The sequence below is a fragment of the Pleurodeles waltl genome, chromosome 8 (genome assembly GCF_031143425.1).
Source record: "Pleurodeles waltl isolate 20211129_DDA chromosome 8, aPleWal1.hap1.20221129, whole genome shotgun sequence".
Taxonomy (NCBI): domain Eukaryota; kingdom Metazoa; phylum Chordata; class Amphibia; order Caudata; family Salamandridae; genus Pleurodeles; species Pleurodeles waltl.
Genome location: NC_090447.1, coordinates 19,251,426 through 19,270,572, shown reverse-complemented (window position 1 = coordinate 19,270,572; position 19,147 = coordinate 19,251,426). Strand labels below are relative to the sequence as shown.

The 19,147-nt window shown below is 46.5% G+C and overlaps 1 protein-coding gene across 1 annotated transcript in view; it reads left to right on the top strand.

Annotated features, from left to right (window-relative positions):
- Positions 1-19,147, top strand: part of LOC138249310 (vomeronasal type-2 receptor 26-like) — a 179,521-nt gene that overhangs the window by 141,710 nt on the left and 18,664 nt on the right. The window contains exon 10 of the mRNA XM_069203268.1: positions 8,390-9,289. Within this exon, the coding sequence (XP_069059369.1) occupies positions 8,390-9,289 (900 nt within the window). The remainder of the gene's footprint in view (positions 1-8,389; positions 9,290-19,147) is intronic.

Genomic DNA, 19,147 nt, shown 5'->3' with positions numbered 1-19,147 from the left:
CTTGGGAGGAGTCACAGCTGAGTGGACACTCCCCCCGAGACCCTTGTGAGCGGCTTTGCCGGCTGGAGACTTCCCCCTCTCCCATCGGGCACTGTCCAACTTCTGGTGCTTCACAGGGGGGGGACTGGCTTTGCTGTGGCTCCGTGTCACACTGGCTGCCCTGGTGCCCGGTGCACTCCACATACCTCTAACAGGCACCACGGGTACCTGCTATTTTTTGGCTGAGGTGCTAGTACGGGACACATGAATTGGAGGGGGTGTGGTGGGAAAGAGGTCAAGGTTGCTCAGGAAAAGTTTCTTACGAACACTGGAACGGGTAGCTGGAGGGGGTCTGGGAGTGGGGGAAGAGGAGGTGGTTGTAGGAGGTGTAACTTTTGTTGATGTGGGTGCAGGTGCATGCGCTGGAGGCTGTCGTGAGGTGGATGGCGTCACAGACACACTGGGAGAGGACACAGGGGACGTGTAAATGGTAGTGGGGGGTGGTGAGTGCAGGTGGGTGGGGTGTGGTGGTGGGTGTGCTGGTGCGGGACCTAGTGGCTGTAGTGGTAGTGCATGCAGGTGAGAGTGTAGACGACACTGGGAGGGATGAGGGAGACGAGGAGGAGGGGGACACAGTGGAGGCAGTGGATGTTGCTGTGTCTGTATGTGTGTGATGCTTGCGTGAGTGCCTGTGGGATGTGTGGTGCTTATGTTTGCCTGAGCTTCCCTTGTGTGTTGACGTGTGTGCAGGTTGGTCTGATGGTGTGCTTGGGATAGGCTGGGGTACAGGGGATTGGGTCTGGGTGGAGGAATTTGGAGGGGGGAGGCTAGAGACAGGGACAATGGCTGCCATCAGTGCTGAGGCCAGAGATTGCAGGGTCCGATGAAGGGCAGCCTGTCCAGAATGAATGCCCTCCAGGAATGCATTTGTGTGCTGCAACTCCCTTTCTACACCCTGGATGGCATTCAAAATGGTAGACTGCCCAACAGTGAGGGACCTGAGGAGGTCAATGGCCTCCTCACTGAGGGCAGCAGAGGTGACAGGGGCAGGGGCTGAGGTGCCTGGGGCGAACGTGATGCCCACCCTTCTGGGTGAGCGGGCAAGGGGCGAAGGCTGAGGGGCTGCTGGGAGGGTGGTGCTGGTAGGGGGGGTGGCGGCTGTACCTGTAGAAGTGGGGGGCACAGATTTTGCCGCCACCACAAGGGAGCTCCCATCGGACGACGAGTCCGTGTCGCCCTCCGTCCCACTGGTGTATTCAGAGTCCGTGGTGTGGCCCTCCATGGCCATGTGGGATGCAGCTCCCTCATGCTCCGGTGCCACTGTACCTCCGCCTGATGATGCTGATGCACACAAGAACAGGGAGAGCACAAAAAGGGGGGGGGGAACGGAAGAAAGACAGGTTGAGTGCATGGCTTACCGCTACCGTTGGCGGACAATACAGACACAGCAGCCCCCTGCACTACGCCGCACTGTTGGGCTCTATTGATGCAGTTCCTGGGATATGGCCTACATGGCTATGGTGGACACCAGCACACATAGATGACACAGGGGCATGCATACCTGTACTTGGCACTCTACAGAGGTGGGGTGGAGTGCCACATGGCCTGCATTACGGAGGGGCCTAGCCTACGGAACTCGCCCTGGCCTAGGGAAACCCACAGAAGACACCTTCACTGAGAGCAAAGTCTGCTGAATGAGAGTGTACTCACCACCTTGTGTCTGCTGTGATGCCCTCAAGCGCCCATCCAACTCAGGGTAGGCCACCGCCAGGATCCGGAACATCAGGGGGGGTCATGGTGCGACGGGCACCCCTCCCACGTTGGGAGGCCATCCCCAGCTGTGCCTCTGCTGTCTTCTTGCTCCAGCGGTGAATGTCCTCCCATCTTTTACGGCAGTGGGTGCTCCGTCTCTGGTGGACCCCCAGGGTCCAGACGTCTTTGGCGATGGCACGCCAAATATCCTTCTTCTGGTGGGCACTGACCTACATGACATGTACAGGGGAAGAAGAGAAGTCAGTAACAACTGCACCGTCAAAGTGAGTGGCCCACATCCCTACCCTTGCCATGTGGCAAATGCATTCACAGTCCTTCATGCTCGCGGAACTCTGCCCGCTTCCTTCTTACTACCAGCCCTTTCCACCCAGGCATAGCCCATACAACTTGCTCCCTGTGTACTCACCTGTTGGTCTGGAGGACCGTAGAGTAGCATGTACTGGGGGAGGACCCCGTCCACAAGCTTCTCCAAATCCTGTGCAGTGAAGGCAGGGGCCCTTTCCCCAGACGCACAAGCCATTGTCTCTTCCAGACCGAGGTCACAGCAGCACTTGCAGTGTAGGTCCTCTCCTGTCGAAGATCAGGTATCGAGTGATTGAACAGATAGAAAATGGTGGTCACGTCTGCAGCGGTGCGTATCATCACCGCCGGCGCACTTTGTCATTGGCTCCTGGGACCCATAGGGTCCAATGTTAACCAATGCAGCATTGCGCAGCGGTCTTCGACCACCTACCGTGACGTGTACAACGCCAGCGCAGTTACCTCACATCCCATTGTCCCAGTTTAGAGGTCAGGCAGCCGCCATTTCAGGGGCCCACATGGCTTCATTTTCAACTGCGTCACACATACCTAGGCCTGGACTCAACACACATACAGACAACTTTTTGGATTATGTTTTGTGTTCTGTGTAGACTGTGGGTACATACCTCTGAGTTGCTTGACTCTGTTGTCCTTCCTAGGCACCGTCAGCTGGGACATGTGAGGAGATGGCGGAATCCTCTGGTGTACCGACTGCTGGTGGACCTGTTGACAATGGAGGAGCGACATTTAATCATCACCTACAGGTTTGACCGTGCCACAATCCAGGAACTGTGTAACCAGTTGGAGCCAGACCTGATGTCAGCTATCCGCCATCCCACAGGGATCCCCCCTCAAGTGCAGGTGCTATCAGTGCTCCATTTCCTTGCAAGTGGGTCTTTTCAAACAACAGTGGCCATGGCATCAGGGATGTCCCAGCCTATGTTTTCCAACGTGTTGTCCAGAGTGTTGTCTGCCCTGCTGTAACACATGAGAAGCTACATCGTTTTCCCTCAGGTGGAGGATTTGGCTACTATTAAAGGTGACTTCTATGCCCTTGGACATATCCCCAACATCATAGGTGCCATTGATGGGACCCATGTGGCTTTGGTCCCCCCCCCTACAGAAGTGAACAGGTGTACAGAAACCGGAAGAGTTATCATTCGATGAATGTACAGATGGTATGTTTGGCAGACCAGTACATCTCCCAGGTAAATGCTATGTTCCCTGGCTCAGTGCATGACGCCTACATCCTGCGGAATAGCAGCATCCCTTATTTGATGGGTCAACTCCAGAGGCACCGTGTTTGGCTATTAGGTGACTCTGGTTACCCCAACCTGTCATGGCTACTGACCCCAGTGAGGAATCCCAGGACCAGGGCAGAGGAATGCTACAATGAGGCCCATGGGCGGACTAGGAGGGTGATCGAACACACCTTCGGCCTCCTGAAGGCCAGGTTCAGGTGCCTCCATATGACAGGTGGTTCCCTATTCTACTCACCAAGGAAGGTGTGCCAGATCATCATCGCCTGCTGTATGCTTCACAATCTTGCTTTGCGACGCCAGGTGCCTTTTCTGCAGGAGGATGGTCCAGATGACGGTGTTGTGGCAGCTGTGGAGCCTGTGGACAGTGATGAGGAGGAAGCAGAGGAAGAAGACATTGACAACAGTGACTCAGTCATCCAGCAATATTTCCAGTGACACACAGGTGAGAACACATTCTTGCCTACTACAAGTACTTTCACACTTCTACCTCTATCCTGTCTGTCAATTTCAAGCAGTATATGGTAACTGAGTTGTACATTTCCATTACGGTTTCACAGGTGTGGTTACCAACGTGTGTCATCTGCTTAGAATTTTCATGGACTTGTGATGAGTGACATAGGTATGTTGACATTACATTTGAGAATGGATTTTGTCACTGTCATAGCTAATACACATTTTCAAAATCACAGACTGACTCCAGATTGTTTTGTGCTTCAAGGGTGTTTATTGAAGTGCTAAATATTGGAGGGGTGGTAAAATGGTGAGGGGTGATGGTGGAGGAATGTCCATGGCAGAGTCCAGTCTATCAGTCTCAAAGGTGCACTGCCCATATGGGCATAGGAAGTGGAGCTGGGCCAGTTCCAATATGGACAGGGTTACAAAGTGGGACGACAATCAGGGTGGTCTCATTTCTTGGCGGGGGTCTTGCCATCTTGCTCTGTCCTATTTCTGGATCTCAAGGACCGCTTACGGGGTGGTTCTCCGTCTGCAGGGGGTGGGGTGCTGGTGTGGTGGTCCTGTGGCAGGGCGTCCTGTCCACTAGCGCCGGCGGAGGTGGTGGGCAGTTCATTGTCCATGCTAGTGTCAGGGGCCCCTTGGAGTGCCACACTGTCCCTCCTGGTGTTCAGTATGTCCTTCAGCACCCCTACGATGGCGCCCAGGGCGGAGCTGATGGTTCTGAGTTCCTCCCTGAACCCCAAATACTGTTCCTCCTGCATGCGCTGGGTCTCCTGAAACTTGGCCAGGACCGTAGCCATCCTCTCCTAGGAGTGGTGGTATGCTCCCATGATGGAGGAGAGGGCCTCGTGGAGAGTGGGTTCCCTTGGCCTGTCCGTCCCCTGTCACACAGCAGCCCTCCCAGTTCCCCTGTGTTCCTGGGCCTCCGTCCCTTGGACCGTGTGCCCACTACCACTGCCCCCAGGTCCCTGTTGTTGTTGGAGTGGTGGGTTATCCTGGGTTCCTAGTAGTGGTGGACACACAGCTGATTGACGTGTCCTGGGGACAGAGGTATGGGCCCGCTGGGTGGGTGCTGTGCTGGTGTTACCAGAGGGTGGAAGGTCTGTGGTGGGCTGTGCCTGTGCGAGGGGAACCGACTGTCCCGAGGCCCACGATGGTCCGGGCTGGTCATCTGGATCCAGTTGGCCAGAGCTGCTGTCATCACTGTGGGCCTCTTCTGTGGGTGGGGTGGAGATGTCTGGACCCTCCTGTCTGGTGACGTTGGGTAGTGGTCCTGCAGGGGTGTAAAAGCATGATTATTGCATCTGTGTGTGTCATGGTGTGCAATGGGTGGGTGATCGTGTACCCCGGTGCTAGCATTCCTGTGTGGGGGCTTGTGTGATGATGGTTGGGGGGGTGTTATGGGTATGTGCAGTGGGCATGCTTTAGTGAGGGGTGTCCAAGCTTTGTTGTGTCATGCAGGGCTTGGTGTTGGGATGTGTGGTTTGTGTTATTAGTACATTAGTGAGGAGTTGGAGTGATAGGGGAGGGGGTGAGGGTGGGGGTCTGTGATAGCATGCAGGTAGGGTGGGGGATATGATAGTTAAGATTTGACTTACCAGAGTCCATTCCTCCACCGACTCCTCCGAGGCCCTCAGTATGCATAATAGTCAAGACCTGCTCCTCCCATGTTGTTAGTTGTGGGGGAGGAGGTGGGGGTCCGCCACCAGTCCGCTGTACTGCGATGTTGTGTCTTGAAACCACAGAACGCACCTTCCCCCGTAGGTCGTTCCACCTCTTCCTGATGTCCTCCGGATTTCTTGGGTGCTGTCCCACTGCGTTGACCCTGTCCACTATTTTTCGCCATAGCTCCATCTTCCTAGCTATGGAGGTGTGCTGCACCTGTGCTCCAAATAGCTGAGGCTCTACCCGGACGATTTCCTCCACCATGACCCTGAGCTCCTCCTCGGAGAACCTGGGGTGTCTTTGCCGTGCCATGGGGTGGTGTAGGTGATGTGTGGGGTGGTGTATGTGGTGAAGATTGTGGTGATTGGAAGTGGTGTGTGGTGTTTTGTGTGTGGATTTTGTGTGGGTGATGGTGTTGTGTGCCTCTGTGTGGTGGGGTTGTCTATGCTGTGCAGTCTCTCTGGCCTTTGTCAAATATTTTGGTCGTAGGGGTTTGTGGGTGATGTGGGTGTGTGTTTTATATTGTGTTGGGTGTGTGGGAGTGGTGTTTGTATTTGTATCAGGTGTGTGTATTTCGAATTGTCCAATGTGGCTGTGTTTTGGAGATGTGTGTGTATTTTGAGAGCAGCGGTGTGTGCCGCCAATGGAATACCGCGGTTGAAAGACCACCGCGTGGATTCGTGGGTCATGATAGCATGAGCGTGTTTCTGTTGGCGTGACGGTGGAGGATTTTTTTTCGCCAGTTTATCACTGACCTTTGGTGTGGCGGACTTGTGTGGGGGTCTGAATTTCGGCAGATTCTGAGATGTGGGTCATAATAGCTGTGGCGGATTTCCGCGGCCGCGGCGGTGTATTGGCGGTTTTCTGCACTGCGGTAAGCGGCTTTTACCGCCAAAGTTGTAATGACCCCCTAAGTGCCATCACCTTCACACCTTTTGCACAAACCACTTAAAACCTTGGAGCGTAGCTCTTTCATGCTAAAAAGGAACCATGTCTGCAAACATGAAGAATAAAAATAAAACCTCTAGTGCAAATAAAACATACCAAAAACTTGTTCATTATGTGCTTAAACAGATACTAGAAGTAGTTCAATACGTCAGTTTAAAAAAAAATCTGCACTAACTCAGAATGTGAAACTTTTCTCTGCTTAATGAGTGAAAAAGATAAACATGTTCTCTCTGCTTGGCATTGTGAGCTCAAAATAAAGCAAAATAAAGAAAAGGAATGTCCAGTTTCGTTGCTTTAAACAGCTGATTCAATGATGCTCTGTTACCTGATTTGCCTTTCACCTTGGCTGCTGGCTCTGGCATTGTGACATTAGTAATCAACTGTATTGACTTATAATGGTTGAGTTCTGATGTCTTTTCATTATAATCAACAACTAAAGCGTAACAAGTAGCCGATTATGAAGAAATTAAAGACTGACGTTTATGCAGGGATTACAGATTCCCATGGATTATAGCATTATTAAGTGGGATGCTCTCCTATTTATTCAATTAATTCTTCAATTAATTATTCAATCATTTTGTAACTTTGAATATCAGTGTGTAGCTGAGATTGGAGTTTTGCATCAAGAGGATGATCCATGCTACCTTCCTACCCAAAAGATGTTATAATATTCATTAATGATGGCACTGGGGTGCAGATTTACTAAGAGTCAACATAGAACTTTCCTGGGAACAATGAATAATGTTCAGTTTCCTTAAAGATGGCCTGTTGTTTAATTCATATTTTATCCTGCAATTGTTCCTCTCCTAGAGCGGTGAGACAGTTTCTAAAAATGTTAATTTGTTACTGGTAAGTAAAGGACATGTGTAGCTTTGTATTAGAGGTGGATATTTAGAAAATTGGTTATTCAGAAACTGCACTATCGTCGATGTGCCATGTGCACCTTATTTCAGACACAAAGCTTTTGCTTTCACTTCACTTGTGATTTTCATAGATTTGTCTTTTTTACTACATACTTCTTGCCAGTGGCACTCTTTGGTAGGTCTATTACGAAATACTCAAAACATGCTATCTGTTGAAAAATAATAAAGTCTCGTAAGAAGTTTTCTAAGCCACTGCTACTCCTAGTGAGCATGTTCTAATTACAAAAATAAGCATTAAGGATTGCCATCATTGTATGGCACTGATTTATTACACAGACAGATACAGGAGGACACCAGACCTGAATTAAAGAACACCAGTAACTGAAGTGATGTCGCAACGAATTGTGAAATGAGTTATAGAACTTTGCAATGATCTGAAATACTGATGTAAGAAATAGCCAATTCTGTAAGATATAAAGTATATTTGTTACAGCAAAATGGTAATAAAAAAATATTTCAAAAATGGATTGCCATCATTGTAGAGGTTCTTGCCCCTCTGTCTCATCATGTGTCCTCATTTAATGCTCACTGTACATATCTATGGTGGCAGGCAAGAATGTCATGATAATGCCCTCTCGCACATGCATTATTGACATTGAAAGCACTCAGGGCCTCATTTAGATCTTGGCGGATGGAATACTCCCTCAGAAACATGACGGGTATCCAGATTGCCCTATTACTGTTTTCATAGGATATCATGGGATTGTAATAAGGCAGACAGGATATCTGTCAAGTTTGTGAAGGATAATTCCTCTCCACCAAGATCTAAATCAGGCCCAAAGTCTGTAGTAACAAATGTGTCCCAAATCAATATGTGCAGCAGGTGATTATTGTGTGCTGGTGTCTATTCCTTATAAGGAAGTCCACTCTGGTAAATCAGAAAAAGATGTATTGTTCCCCAGTTGAATGCTTAATCAGCACCAACATTCTAAGTCCCCCTCCACCTGAGGATTCTAAACTGTCATCAACAGTTAAACAGTTAGTTAAAATAATAGGGACACGTAAAAAAGGGGGGAAGGGCATACCAAGAGATAGCAATAAAAATACAACTGTTAACTAATTTTTTCATCTGCTTTTTTCCAGATGTACTCACATGTATACAATGCCCTGCTGTCCAATGGTCAAATGAGAGACATGACCAATGTATAAGGAAAATGATTGAGTTTCTGTCCTATGAAGAACCTCTCGGACTCACTCTTGCAATTGTTGCCAGTGCAGTGGCCCTGCTGACCGCTGGCATTTTGTGCATGTTCGTCAAGTACAGAGAAACTCCCATCATCAAAGCCAGCAACCGTGGACTCAGTTACTTTTTACTCTTCAGCCTGACACTCTGCTTCCTCTGCTCCTTACTATTCATTGGTCAACCTAGAAAGCTCTCCTGCATGCTCCGGCAGACTGTCTTCGGGATCATTTTTTCAATCAGTGTGTCTTTGGTTCTGGCTAAAACTTTCATTGTTGTTATTGCCTTCAAGGCAGCAAATCCTAATAGCCACGCAAAGCAGTGGTTGGGGTCCAAAACACCAAGTTGCATTGTTTTCTTCTGCTCTCTTGTTCAAGTTCTTCTCTGTGTTTTCTGGTTACTGCAGTCTCCTCCATTTCCAGAATTGAACTTGAAGTCTTATAATGAGAAGATAACCATTGAGTGTAACGAGGGAGACACCATCTTCTTCTACTGCATGCTGGGATACATGGGCCTCCTGGCCGCTGTCAGCTTTATAGTGGCATTTCTCTCACGGAATCTGCCTGGAAGCTTCAACGAGGCCAAGCTGATCACCTTCAGTATGCTGATGTTTGTCAGTGTGTGGATTGCCTTCATCCCAGCATATCTCAGCACACGGGGGAAATACACTGTTGCTGTTGAGGTGTTTGCCATCCTGTGCTCCAGCGCTGGTCTGCTGGGATGTATATTTTTTCCAAAGTGTTATATCATTGTGATGAGACCTGGCAGGAACAACCGACAACATATCATTGGAAAATATTCTGGTAATAAAAAATTGAATGAGAAATACTATTGTAGTGTTTTGTTGTTCTTAAAGTGTGAGGGAGGCTGATCTTCATCTCATGGATGATAAAAATAGAGGAGGTACTAGATAAAAGTGAATACTTTTCCATCTCACAGATCACGGGTAGGTCAGTGCATCAACCACCCAACAGCAAAATGGTCCTATTCACAAATCAACTTTGTTACATTGTCATTTGTGTTTCAGGTCTCAAGGCTGCCTTCTTTAGTTGCACCTAATTCATTATCTTTCTCAAACAGTGCCCAGTGCAGGGTCTGAGGATGTATCCCTAATATCTGCTTGCCTGATCTTATTCAGAGGCAGTCATCCAGGAACAAGTGCATCTCCTTTTATTTCGATGGCCTGCCACACATTACAGTGTTGAGGATGCAGGCATGACCCCACTTGCCAGCATGAAAGGCCCTGTCATCAGGCAACAATGCAAGTCTCCTATCAGGGACCTACCATTGCTTCAATGGCCCTCGTGCCCTTTTGGACCTGTGCCAGCAAGGCGAACAAGCAAAAGAAAAACAGGATATGTATAACTCTTGTAGTACTGCTTCTCTCCAGCCTGGAAGACCCACTCACAAGACCCGAGCAGGCCCTCAACACCCACTTCCGGTCACACCCACACTGAAGGAATCCCAAATCTGGGGTGCCTAAAACTGTCGATCTTTCATCACCCAGAGCTGCCCAAACCAATTCCCTGTTGCCTGCTTGGAAAAACTATGAAAAAGTAGCCATAGCCCTGACCTAGCAATGACGTTGCTTCTTCATACAATCTGCACCGTTCAGATAACATAATGAATGATGACTCAAGGTGAAAAAGAGTCCAACTAAAAGAAAAGTACTACATATATACTGTGGCATGTTACCACCACGACCCTACACAACTTAAGCTAAAATGAAAAAGCCCACCTCCTGCCCTCCACTGTTGGACCACACACAACCCCCCCATCCAAGGCCTCTGCCAGCCACAGGCTTAGATTCACACTGGTAATTTAAACTCAGAGGCACAAGGAAGAAAATAAATCATGGAATCTGCAGCTGGTATGATATCATCTGCCCCAAAGCCCATCCTCGTACAACCTCATCCAAAAAGAAAGGCCCCAATCTCACCACCACACAACCCACTCTCACTGTCACATCCAGGAAGTTGGAAATTGGAAGCTAAAAGCCCCTGTTATGCCCTGCTGCTGTTCAGGGCACATTCACAAGGATCATACACTACACACAGATGTGAAGACTTTCCTCCCAAGTACAATAGTTCAATCAGCTAAGTACTTGATTAAGAAAAGAGGTCATACATCTCCATTCTAGGTATTTCTGCATGCTTAATGTTGTGCTTGACTGCATGGAGACACCATTTTCTGACAGGACTACTAGGACTTTTCTACTTTGTCAGTCCGTATTGTGAAGTTGTCTAGTTGTACATAAGGAGGATTCAACTGTATAGCACATTTGAAAAGGCTGTTGAAGATGGCATCCGATTCCTGGTAACCAAAGTTGCAAGGGAAATCACACTGTAGATCAGAAAATCAGCTAAGGTAGCGCTGGGCTTAGGCATTCTGGGGGTCATTCTGACCCCGGCGGTCTTAGACCGCCGGGGCCAGGGTCGGCGGGAGCACCGCCAACAGGCCGGCGGTGCCCCGCAGGGCAATCTGACCGCGGCGGTAAAGCCGCGGTCAGACCGGCTACACTGGCGGTCTCCCGCCAGTGTACCGCCGCCCTTTTGAATCCTCCAAGGCGGCGCAGCTAGCTGCGCCGCCGAGGGGATTCCGACCCCCCCTTCCGCCATCCAGTTCCCGGCGGTCCGCCCGCCGGGAACCGGATGGCGGTGGGGGGGTTGCGGGGCCCCTGGGGGCCCCTGCAGTGCCCATGCCACTGGCATGGGCAGTGCAGGGGCCCCCGTAAGAGGGCCCCTACGAGTATTTCACTGTCTGCTTGGCAGACAGTGAAATACGCGACGGGTGCAACAGCACCCGTCGCACCTTCCCACTCCGCCGGCTCGATTACGAGCCGGCATCCTCGTGGGAATGGAGTTTTTCCCTGGGCTGGCGGGCGGTCTTTTGGCGACCGCCCGCCAGCCCAGGGAAAAACTTAGAATACCCTCCTCGGTCTTTCGACCGCGGAGCGGTATTTCGGAGGGGGGAACTCTGGCGGGTGGCCTCCGCCGCCCGTCAGGGTCAGAATGACCCCCTCTGTTTGGTATCTGGATAAATGAGGTCAATTATTAAGCACAGGTGAGCAGTTAATATGAACAGATGCAACCCATCTCCTCTACAAGGTAGTTCCTATTCTTTAAAAATAATTTTAATAATTTTCATCAACCCAGGTTTCATTAGTTTCCTTCAGAGGTAGGCCAATGGAAATTACTAGCAATTGGTGTTATGTTTCTTCTTGTGTGTTCTCACTGGTTGTCACTGAAGTTCAGTTCCTTTTTGTAGGGGCTTTTTCAGGAGTACCAGAGCAATCAGAGATTACTGGGCTCCAACTGCAACAATTAACACTTGGTAAATGGAATCAAGGAGGCCAAAGCTTACTCAGGGTGGAGTTTCAGAGACTGGGGTCGCATGGCCTTACCACACAGCTTAGCAGTAAAGATTTTTCCCTAGGTTTCATTCTTCCTGCAAATTTTAAGCAAGGGTACTCCGCGCACATCTCCTCAGCAAGCTGTAGTCTCCTTCCTCCTGGTGCTCTCAAGGTAGCTTTTCCTGGCAGCATGTAGAACATTCAAGTTTCTGTTCTCCTAGCAAGAAGAGTTGGCAAGCAGTGACCCCATCCTTGGAGCACAGCAGAGTTTCTAATTCGCCACCTGCTAGATCTCCCAGTACTGATTGATGGGAATTCTTGGCACAGGGATTGGTGTCTCTGCCCCATACATACACCAAGTTTGCAAACAAAGTTTGTGTATTCAAAAGTTAGTGCTCTGGAATGTGTTTCTGGCAGTCCTTCAGTTGTGCTTAATCCTCATAGACTGATGATGTCCCAGTCTTTGTCCTCTGTTGTTAGTAGAAAGGGAATGTGGCTGGGAGGTCCTTCTCAGAGTGGGTCAAAAACAAATGGCTCAAAAGCAGGAGAGGCTTTCTCACTTAGCAACCTACTAAGAAGGTTGTAAGTTACACCTTTGAGGAGGAGTGGATGAAGAAAGGGAATAGGCCCCTGTCTATAGTTCGAAGTGACTGTCTTCTATCCTAAATATCCTTGAGTCAGGTACACTACAAAGAACCCCAGTAATGTTTTGGAGACACCAAATAATTCACATTTCTACCTCATAGGATCTCTCCAACTTACATTTTACATACCACTCATGTACAGGAAATCAGAATATATTCCTGGGCTGCCACATGCATATGTAGCACATAAACTCTACACTCAATTTACTATGTTCATTAGGAAATCATACATGTGTTGTCCATATCCTACATGGATGGAATGAATAAGAATAACCAGTGACTGGGGAATCTTCAATTCTTAAAATCTCATTTTAACGATTTTATAGATAGTTAAAGGGTTCAATTAGTCATTAAACACACGAAAACCTTGATAATACAAAATAAATGTAAAAACAACAAGGACCAATATTTAATTGCTTAAACTTTCAGTTTACTGATTTGGTTCACTGATAATCTGCAATATCATTTAGGTCATCCAGTCATTTTATTCGAAAATAAGACAATTTTAAAGAAATCATAACAGCTAACAAATATCATCAAATATTATTCAGAAACAACATAGTCTAACTCTTGAAAATAAAAAGAAGGATAGCATCTACTGGATCTGCCATGCATAAATGTAAGCAGCACATAATCTGAAGCCTAAATACAAAATAATAAACAAACAATTCCCTTTGTGAGAAAAAGGTCTATAAAATCAAAAGAAAATGTATCCAAAATTAGTAATTATAATCAATGTTTTTAAGGAAAAACTGGTTGATGTCAGTAGAAATAACTCTTCATTACTGTAGTATAAATATTTTAATAATCACAATAATGATCAAATCATACAGGTATGAATTGATAATATAATTTAGAGTGTTGAACTAACCCTACCTATGTATTTACAACTTACCTAAAGAAAATAATTCTGCACCCACCGCCACATTGCTGCTGGCTCGATTATGAGCTGGCGTCAATGTTAAGGCCCTGTTCACTCGTAATAGGCCCGGCGTTGTTCTGGCATCAGTGGCGGTCAGTTGGCAGTACGAGTTTGGCGGGTGACCTCCGCTGCCCCCCAAACTCAAAATGAGGGCCTAAATCTTTCTTTGACCGTAGATAATTTTCCTATCCCCATCTCTCTCTTTGTTGAAGAGCTTTCTCTCTCTATTAACTTCTATTTTTTTGTCCTTACATGTTGAATTCACCATCGTTTGTGATCTTTCACATGAATCATTTAATGTTCTAAGTTAAAAAGAATTGCTAGAGGACAGCTGTTGTCCTCCTACAAAGTACAGCGATGTTCCTTCCATGTGATTTTCAATATCCCTACCAATGAGCCCATATAGTATTTCTAAAAAAAAACACATAGCTCTACATACACACAACACACAGATTTCCAATCAATAACACTGTTAATTTGATATTCCTGTTTTTTTCCCATAGATCTGAAGTTGGTGTTTCCATTTACCACGTATTTACAGCAAATACATAGATTACATCTTTTTTTACTATGGACCTTCAACCTCATAACTTACTCTTCACTGCAGAGTACTAGCTTCTCTGCATGTCATTTGGGAATGTATTTGGAAGTATTGAATTTCTTTTCAGAATTTAAAAAAGAGATTTGACCTTTAGACTCCCATGTGTTATGACTCTAAGGCTTCTTCGTCTTGAGTTCAATCTGTACTAGCTTGGTCACTACTATGCTTTTGGATAATTCCACTGTGAGAACCGACTAGCTACATTTGGTTCTTCCCTTTGATAGAAATGGATATTATTTAAGTTCCTTTTTATTCACAACTCAAAGTGTGTTTAGAACCTTTATTCAGAGTATCATTTAATACACGCTTCTCTAATACCATCCCTTAAAATGTTGACATAAGAGGAAGAGACACTGATGTTCATCGCTGTTCCATGTGTTTGTTTATACATGTATTTCTGCTGTAGAAAGTAGTTGTGATCAAGAGTAAATCTTGTAAATCATAACACATTTTTAATGTGATTCAAGTGACTTGCAGATTTAGATGATACATAATGGTTTACAAGCGTTCAATAACCACCATGGCTAACATCAAGTTATGTTCCCAGGTAATGTTGTACGACCTATTCCGAAAATCTTTTCTAACTTAAATACAAGATGTCATTTTCCAAACAATAAGTGCCAAAAATGAATAAATAAATAGGGAGCTTTTCCCCTATATAATCAGTCCGCAAGTTGTCTGTACATTCCAATACACACATTAACCAACTTAATCATGTCTAGTCCAATCTCCAGGATATATAAAGTGCGTGGCTACCCATAGGGCTTCACAGCACTAGGCAGAAATCAGGTGAAGGACTGGCTTAACTACATTACTCAAATAGGAAGATGTTTAACAATTTTCTGAATTTGAGTTCAGATTCAGGCTCTCAAGTCTGGCAGTCTGAAACCCAGACCTCCAGACCCGTGGAGAGGAGACAGCTGCGAGGCTGGTGGGCTCCTCTCCGACCCCATTACAAGGTTTCCACTGGGCTGAATGATAGAAATCTCTCAAATTTGAGGTTTCCCCTAGTCAGCCCAGTGGAAACAGTGCAGCAGCATTGGCTTTGTCTCCTCATGGAGCCAAGACCTAGGCCGTCGCTCAGAGGGTGCTCCCTGCACCCACGGAATACACACTGCCATAGCAGACAGTGTGCATTCCAAGAGTGCTGGGAATGGAGGCCCCAGCACTGGCCACAGCATGGGCTACCCAGTAGCTCTCAGTACTGGCTTTCCACCAGCCTTTCCATGATGGGGATCCCACCATGGAAAGGCTGGTGGAAAGAAGGCTGGTGATCAGCACAGTGGCACTGAACTCAGCGCTGCCATGGCTGAGCCCGACTTTGACTGCCACCACCCACTCAGGACCATGTTCCTGTCAGCGGCAGTGGTCTTCTGGTGTTCCAACCACCAGGTTGTAATCTGGCTGTCAGGCCACCAGGAGTGCTGCGGTCCGACCACCACCGCAAGTCTGGTGGTCTGAAGACCTCCAGTCTCGTACTGAGGCCCTGACTCTTCTTAATTTACAATGGTAGGGCATTCCAGAGCTTAGGAGCAAAGAATCGGCCAACAGCTCTGGCTCTATTGATACTTGGCATTGTTTATAATTGCAAATTTGATGAACTCAAAGGTCTTGATGGAAGATGAAGCGTTAACAGTCCCTGGATAAGTGTAGATCCTTTGTTGTGTATTGCTTCATGTGCCGGAAAAAGCACTTTAAACTGTATCCTTTTGTGTACTGGAAGCCAGTGCAAGGATGCCCTGGCAGCAGTTACTAACTGAGACTTAGGGATGTTCAGCACAGTTTAGACTGCAGCATTCTGTAAATTTCCAGTCTCTTAATGACTGATTTGGAACTACTCAAATATAGGGAGCTTCCGTAATCAAAACATGCGATAATCAGGCCTTGCACAATGATTCTCAGTGTTGAGTCTGGCAGTCATATCAGTATTCTCCTCAAGGTCTGGAGGAGACCAAAGCAGTTTCTTAACCTGAGGTGCCATAGCGAGTCTCTTGTCAATCCATTCTCTAACACTTTTCATCTCTTCCTTGGGGTGGTTTAGCTGCCCATACATAATGGCCAATTCACTTCTATCCACTGTGAGGGATTATTTCCTACTACCTGCTCCTCTGTTTTGTTTCCGTTTAGTTTGAGGCTGCTGCTGGCCATCCAATCCACTACAAGCTTTAAGAATTTGTGTTAATCATACATAAAGACAACATAATTTTTCTAGTATTTTGCTGAACTTGAGTACTCTCCAATGCAATATGTGAAACACTACTATGACCTGTTACCACATTCAGCTGATGAATGGGCTATAATTTATATGTTTCAAAATCCATCAGCACTACCTTCCACCCTTTGTTCATGTTGAGAATAATAACGGAAAGAACATCATTACATTCTTTCAATGTACTTCTCTCTTTAATTGGCAAGTTGTCAAGTCTCTTTCAATCGTCAAAATCATACCCAAGTGAATTAAAAACTTCAGCACTTTTCATGTAATGTGCAAGATTACCCTGCATAGCATAAATAAGTGGTCCATTCTGGAACAAATAATCTCATGGAAGCACAGAAACAATGCAGTTGACACACAGCAACAATACAAACAGTCCAAACAAAAGCAGCATCTTTAACTCTTTGACTCAGGCACTAATAAAATGACTTGTTAACTTCTTTCCAGAAGCAGACTGAATGGGTAAGTTTTGATTGCAAAATGCATCTTTTTGTGTCTTTTGGATTACCAGAACTAATTCCAACGAGAGTAATGCTACTGTACATACAGTATCAACTTCCTCTTCCTGTCCAGAAGACCCCTCACTGGCCTTTGCCTAGCCTTTGGTCATTTTGGTTTTGATTTTGTAGGGAAAGCATCACCCTTCTTCTCCTTTGTCTGCAATCTGTGCTGCATCAGCCACTCTTCGAAGTTGTTTGGTATCTTTAGAATCTTTACTTTTTTCGAAAATCAAGACAGTTTAGTGCAGTTGTTTGAACCACTATATTTACTCTTTTGCTTTGTTTTTTCACCTGGTTTGTTTGTTGCTAATAGACAAGGATTTCAGTTTCAGTCAGGCTGACCCATGTCAGATTAATGGGCAATGGACATTTTTGGAGGGTGTGGTCCTCATTTTCATTGTGTTTTGAGCAGTTTTACAAGTTTTGTTGCATTCTACCTTTTGGGCTCCACTCTGCTGTTGGGCTTGGAAGTGTATTTCATGTACTTTTTCACATTCTCACTGCATGTGTTAAAGATATTTTTTTTAGTATTCCTGGCCTTGTAGTTGACCTTGTATAAATGCCAAATATGGCTGTTGTGGCTAGGGTCAGGATGGCTCCTGGAGTCCAGGCCCATGTATCCAGACATTCCTTTTGTTTTTTCCCTTGTACTTGCCTACCATTTAGTGTATGTGCATTTGTATGAGATGGTTGAGCAACTGTTTCTCTTCAACTTTTAAAAGGATTTTGTACGAGTACTCATATTGTGTTGTTTGTGTTTCAGGCATTTTTAAGTTTAAGTTAAAATTGTCTCACTGTTTCCATTTTTCAGTCTTGTTGAATTTATTGTTGCTGTTTTACTGGTGGTGCACTAAGCCTATGGATAGGTCCAGTTACATTTTGGGTATATATATGTGCCATTATTTTCCTACAAACTTGCAAGCTTTTGTTGATGGAGGGGTATGAAAGGGCTTTAGCCAGAGTAGGGCACCCATGTTATTTTTACTTATCATACATCCTTATAATGACAGCCGTTTTGTGGAACCAGTGTGTGCATGTGTGTGTGTGGTTGTTTGTGCATGTGTGTTTTTACCAGCATGACCAGTATTTTAAACTCATCTAAAGCTGTTATTTCTTTACCCTTATTAGCACACACTCTCAACAGTACATATATGAAGAAAAGCACATGTAAATGTGTTTTACAGTTGCCTTAATGATCACAGACTAGTAATTAAACTAAGCAAAGACAGAAAGGAATTCATAAAAATGATTACATATGATTATATATATATATATATTTCTGGTTAAGCACCATGTCTGGGCGTCTGCAGAATCTTAAAGATGAACAAATGGGCAGTTTTTTTCTATGGAAATGTGGCAAACTTTTTTCCCCCTTGTCTCCTTCCTTGCTGGCAATGCAGTGATGGCCATTTTGACTTTTTTCTCCATGTTTCCTTCAGTGTGGGCAGAAGCCATTTGGTTTGCAACCAATATTTTGTTGAGCCAGTAAATGTTTCTAATTATTCATCATTATTCCATTTTTAGGACTATTCATATTAGAAGACTATATACCATTCAATCCTAGTTGTCTGACACAGCCACACATGCTTGAACCAGGCATGCCTCAAAAACGCAGTCCGAACCACCACCACATCTTTATCACACATGCCTTTACCATGCATGCCCTTACAGAGTTTTGTGTTGTAAAAGCATGACTGGTAAAGAAATATGGATGGTTAATTACCCCAAACCCTGCTCCCTAACACCTGATACCCAAGCCCTGCAATCCATCCGGCCCTGGCTCTTAAAACTGCCCGTTGCCTATACTGAGCTCCAAAATGACCCCACCCTGTCCTTAAAAATAACCCTTCCCCTCCACCCACCCTGAGGCCCAAAACCCTGCACAATACTGAAAACTACCCCAAACCCAGCACCCCACTCTAAGCCCTAAAACTGACCTCCACCCCTTACAACTGCCCCTTTCCCCACCCTGAGACCTACAACCCAGCCCCTGCCCTTGAAACTACCCCAACTCCCCTGCCTTGAGCCCTAAAACTGACCTCACCCTGCCCTTGATATTACCTAGACCCTCTGGCTTGAGCCCTAAAATGACCCTGCCCTGCACCTAAAACTACCCCTTCCCCTATCCTGCCCTGAGGACTAAATCCCTGCCCCTGCTAAAAACTACACTGATCCCAACTCCCAACCCGGTGCCCTAAAACTGACCCTTACCTATTAAAACTGTCCCCTACCCCCCTGAGCCCTAAAACTCAGCCCCTGCCCTTAAAAAAAGAGTCAGTGGCCCCCCAACCCTAAGCCCCAAAACTGACCTGGCCCTGCCTTTAAAACTACCCCAACCACCCCACCCTGAGCCCTTCAACCAACCCTGCCCTGCACTTAAAACTATCCCCTCCCCTCCCCCTGCCCTGAGGCCTAAAACCCTGCCCC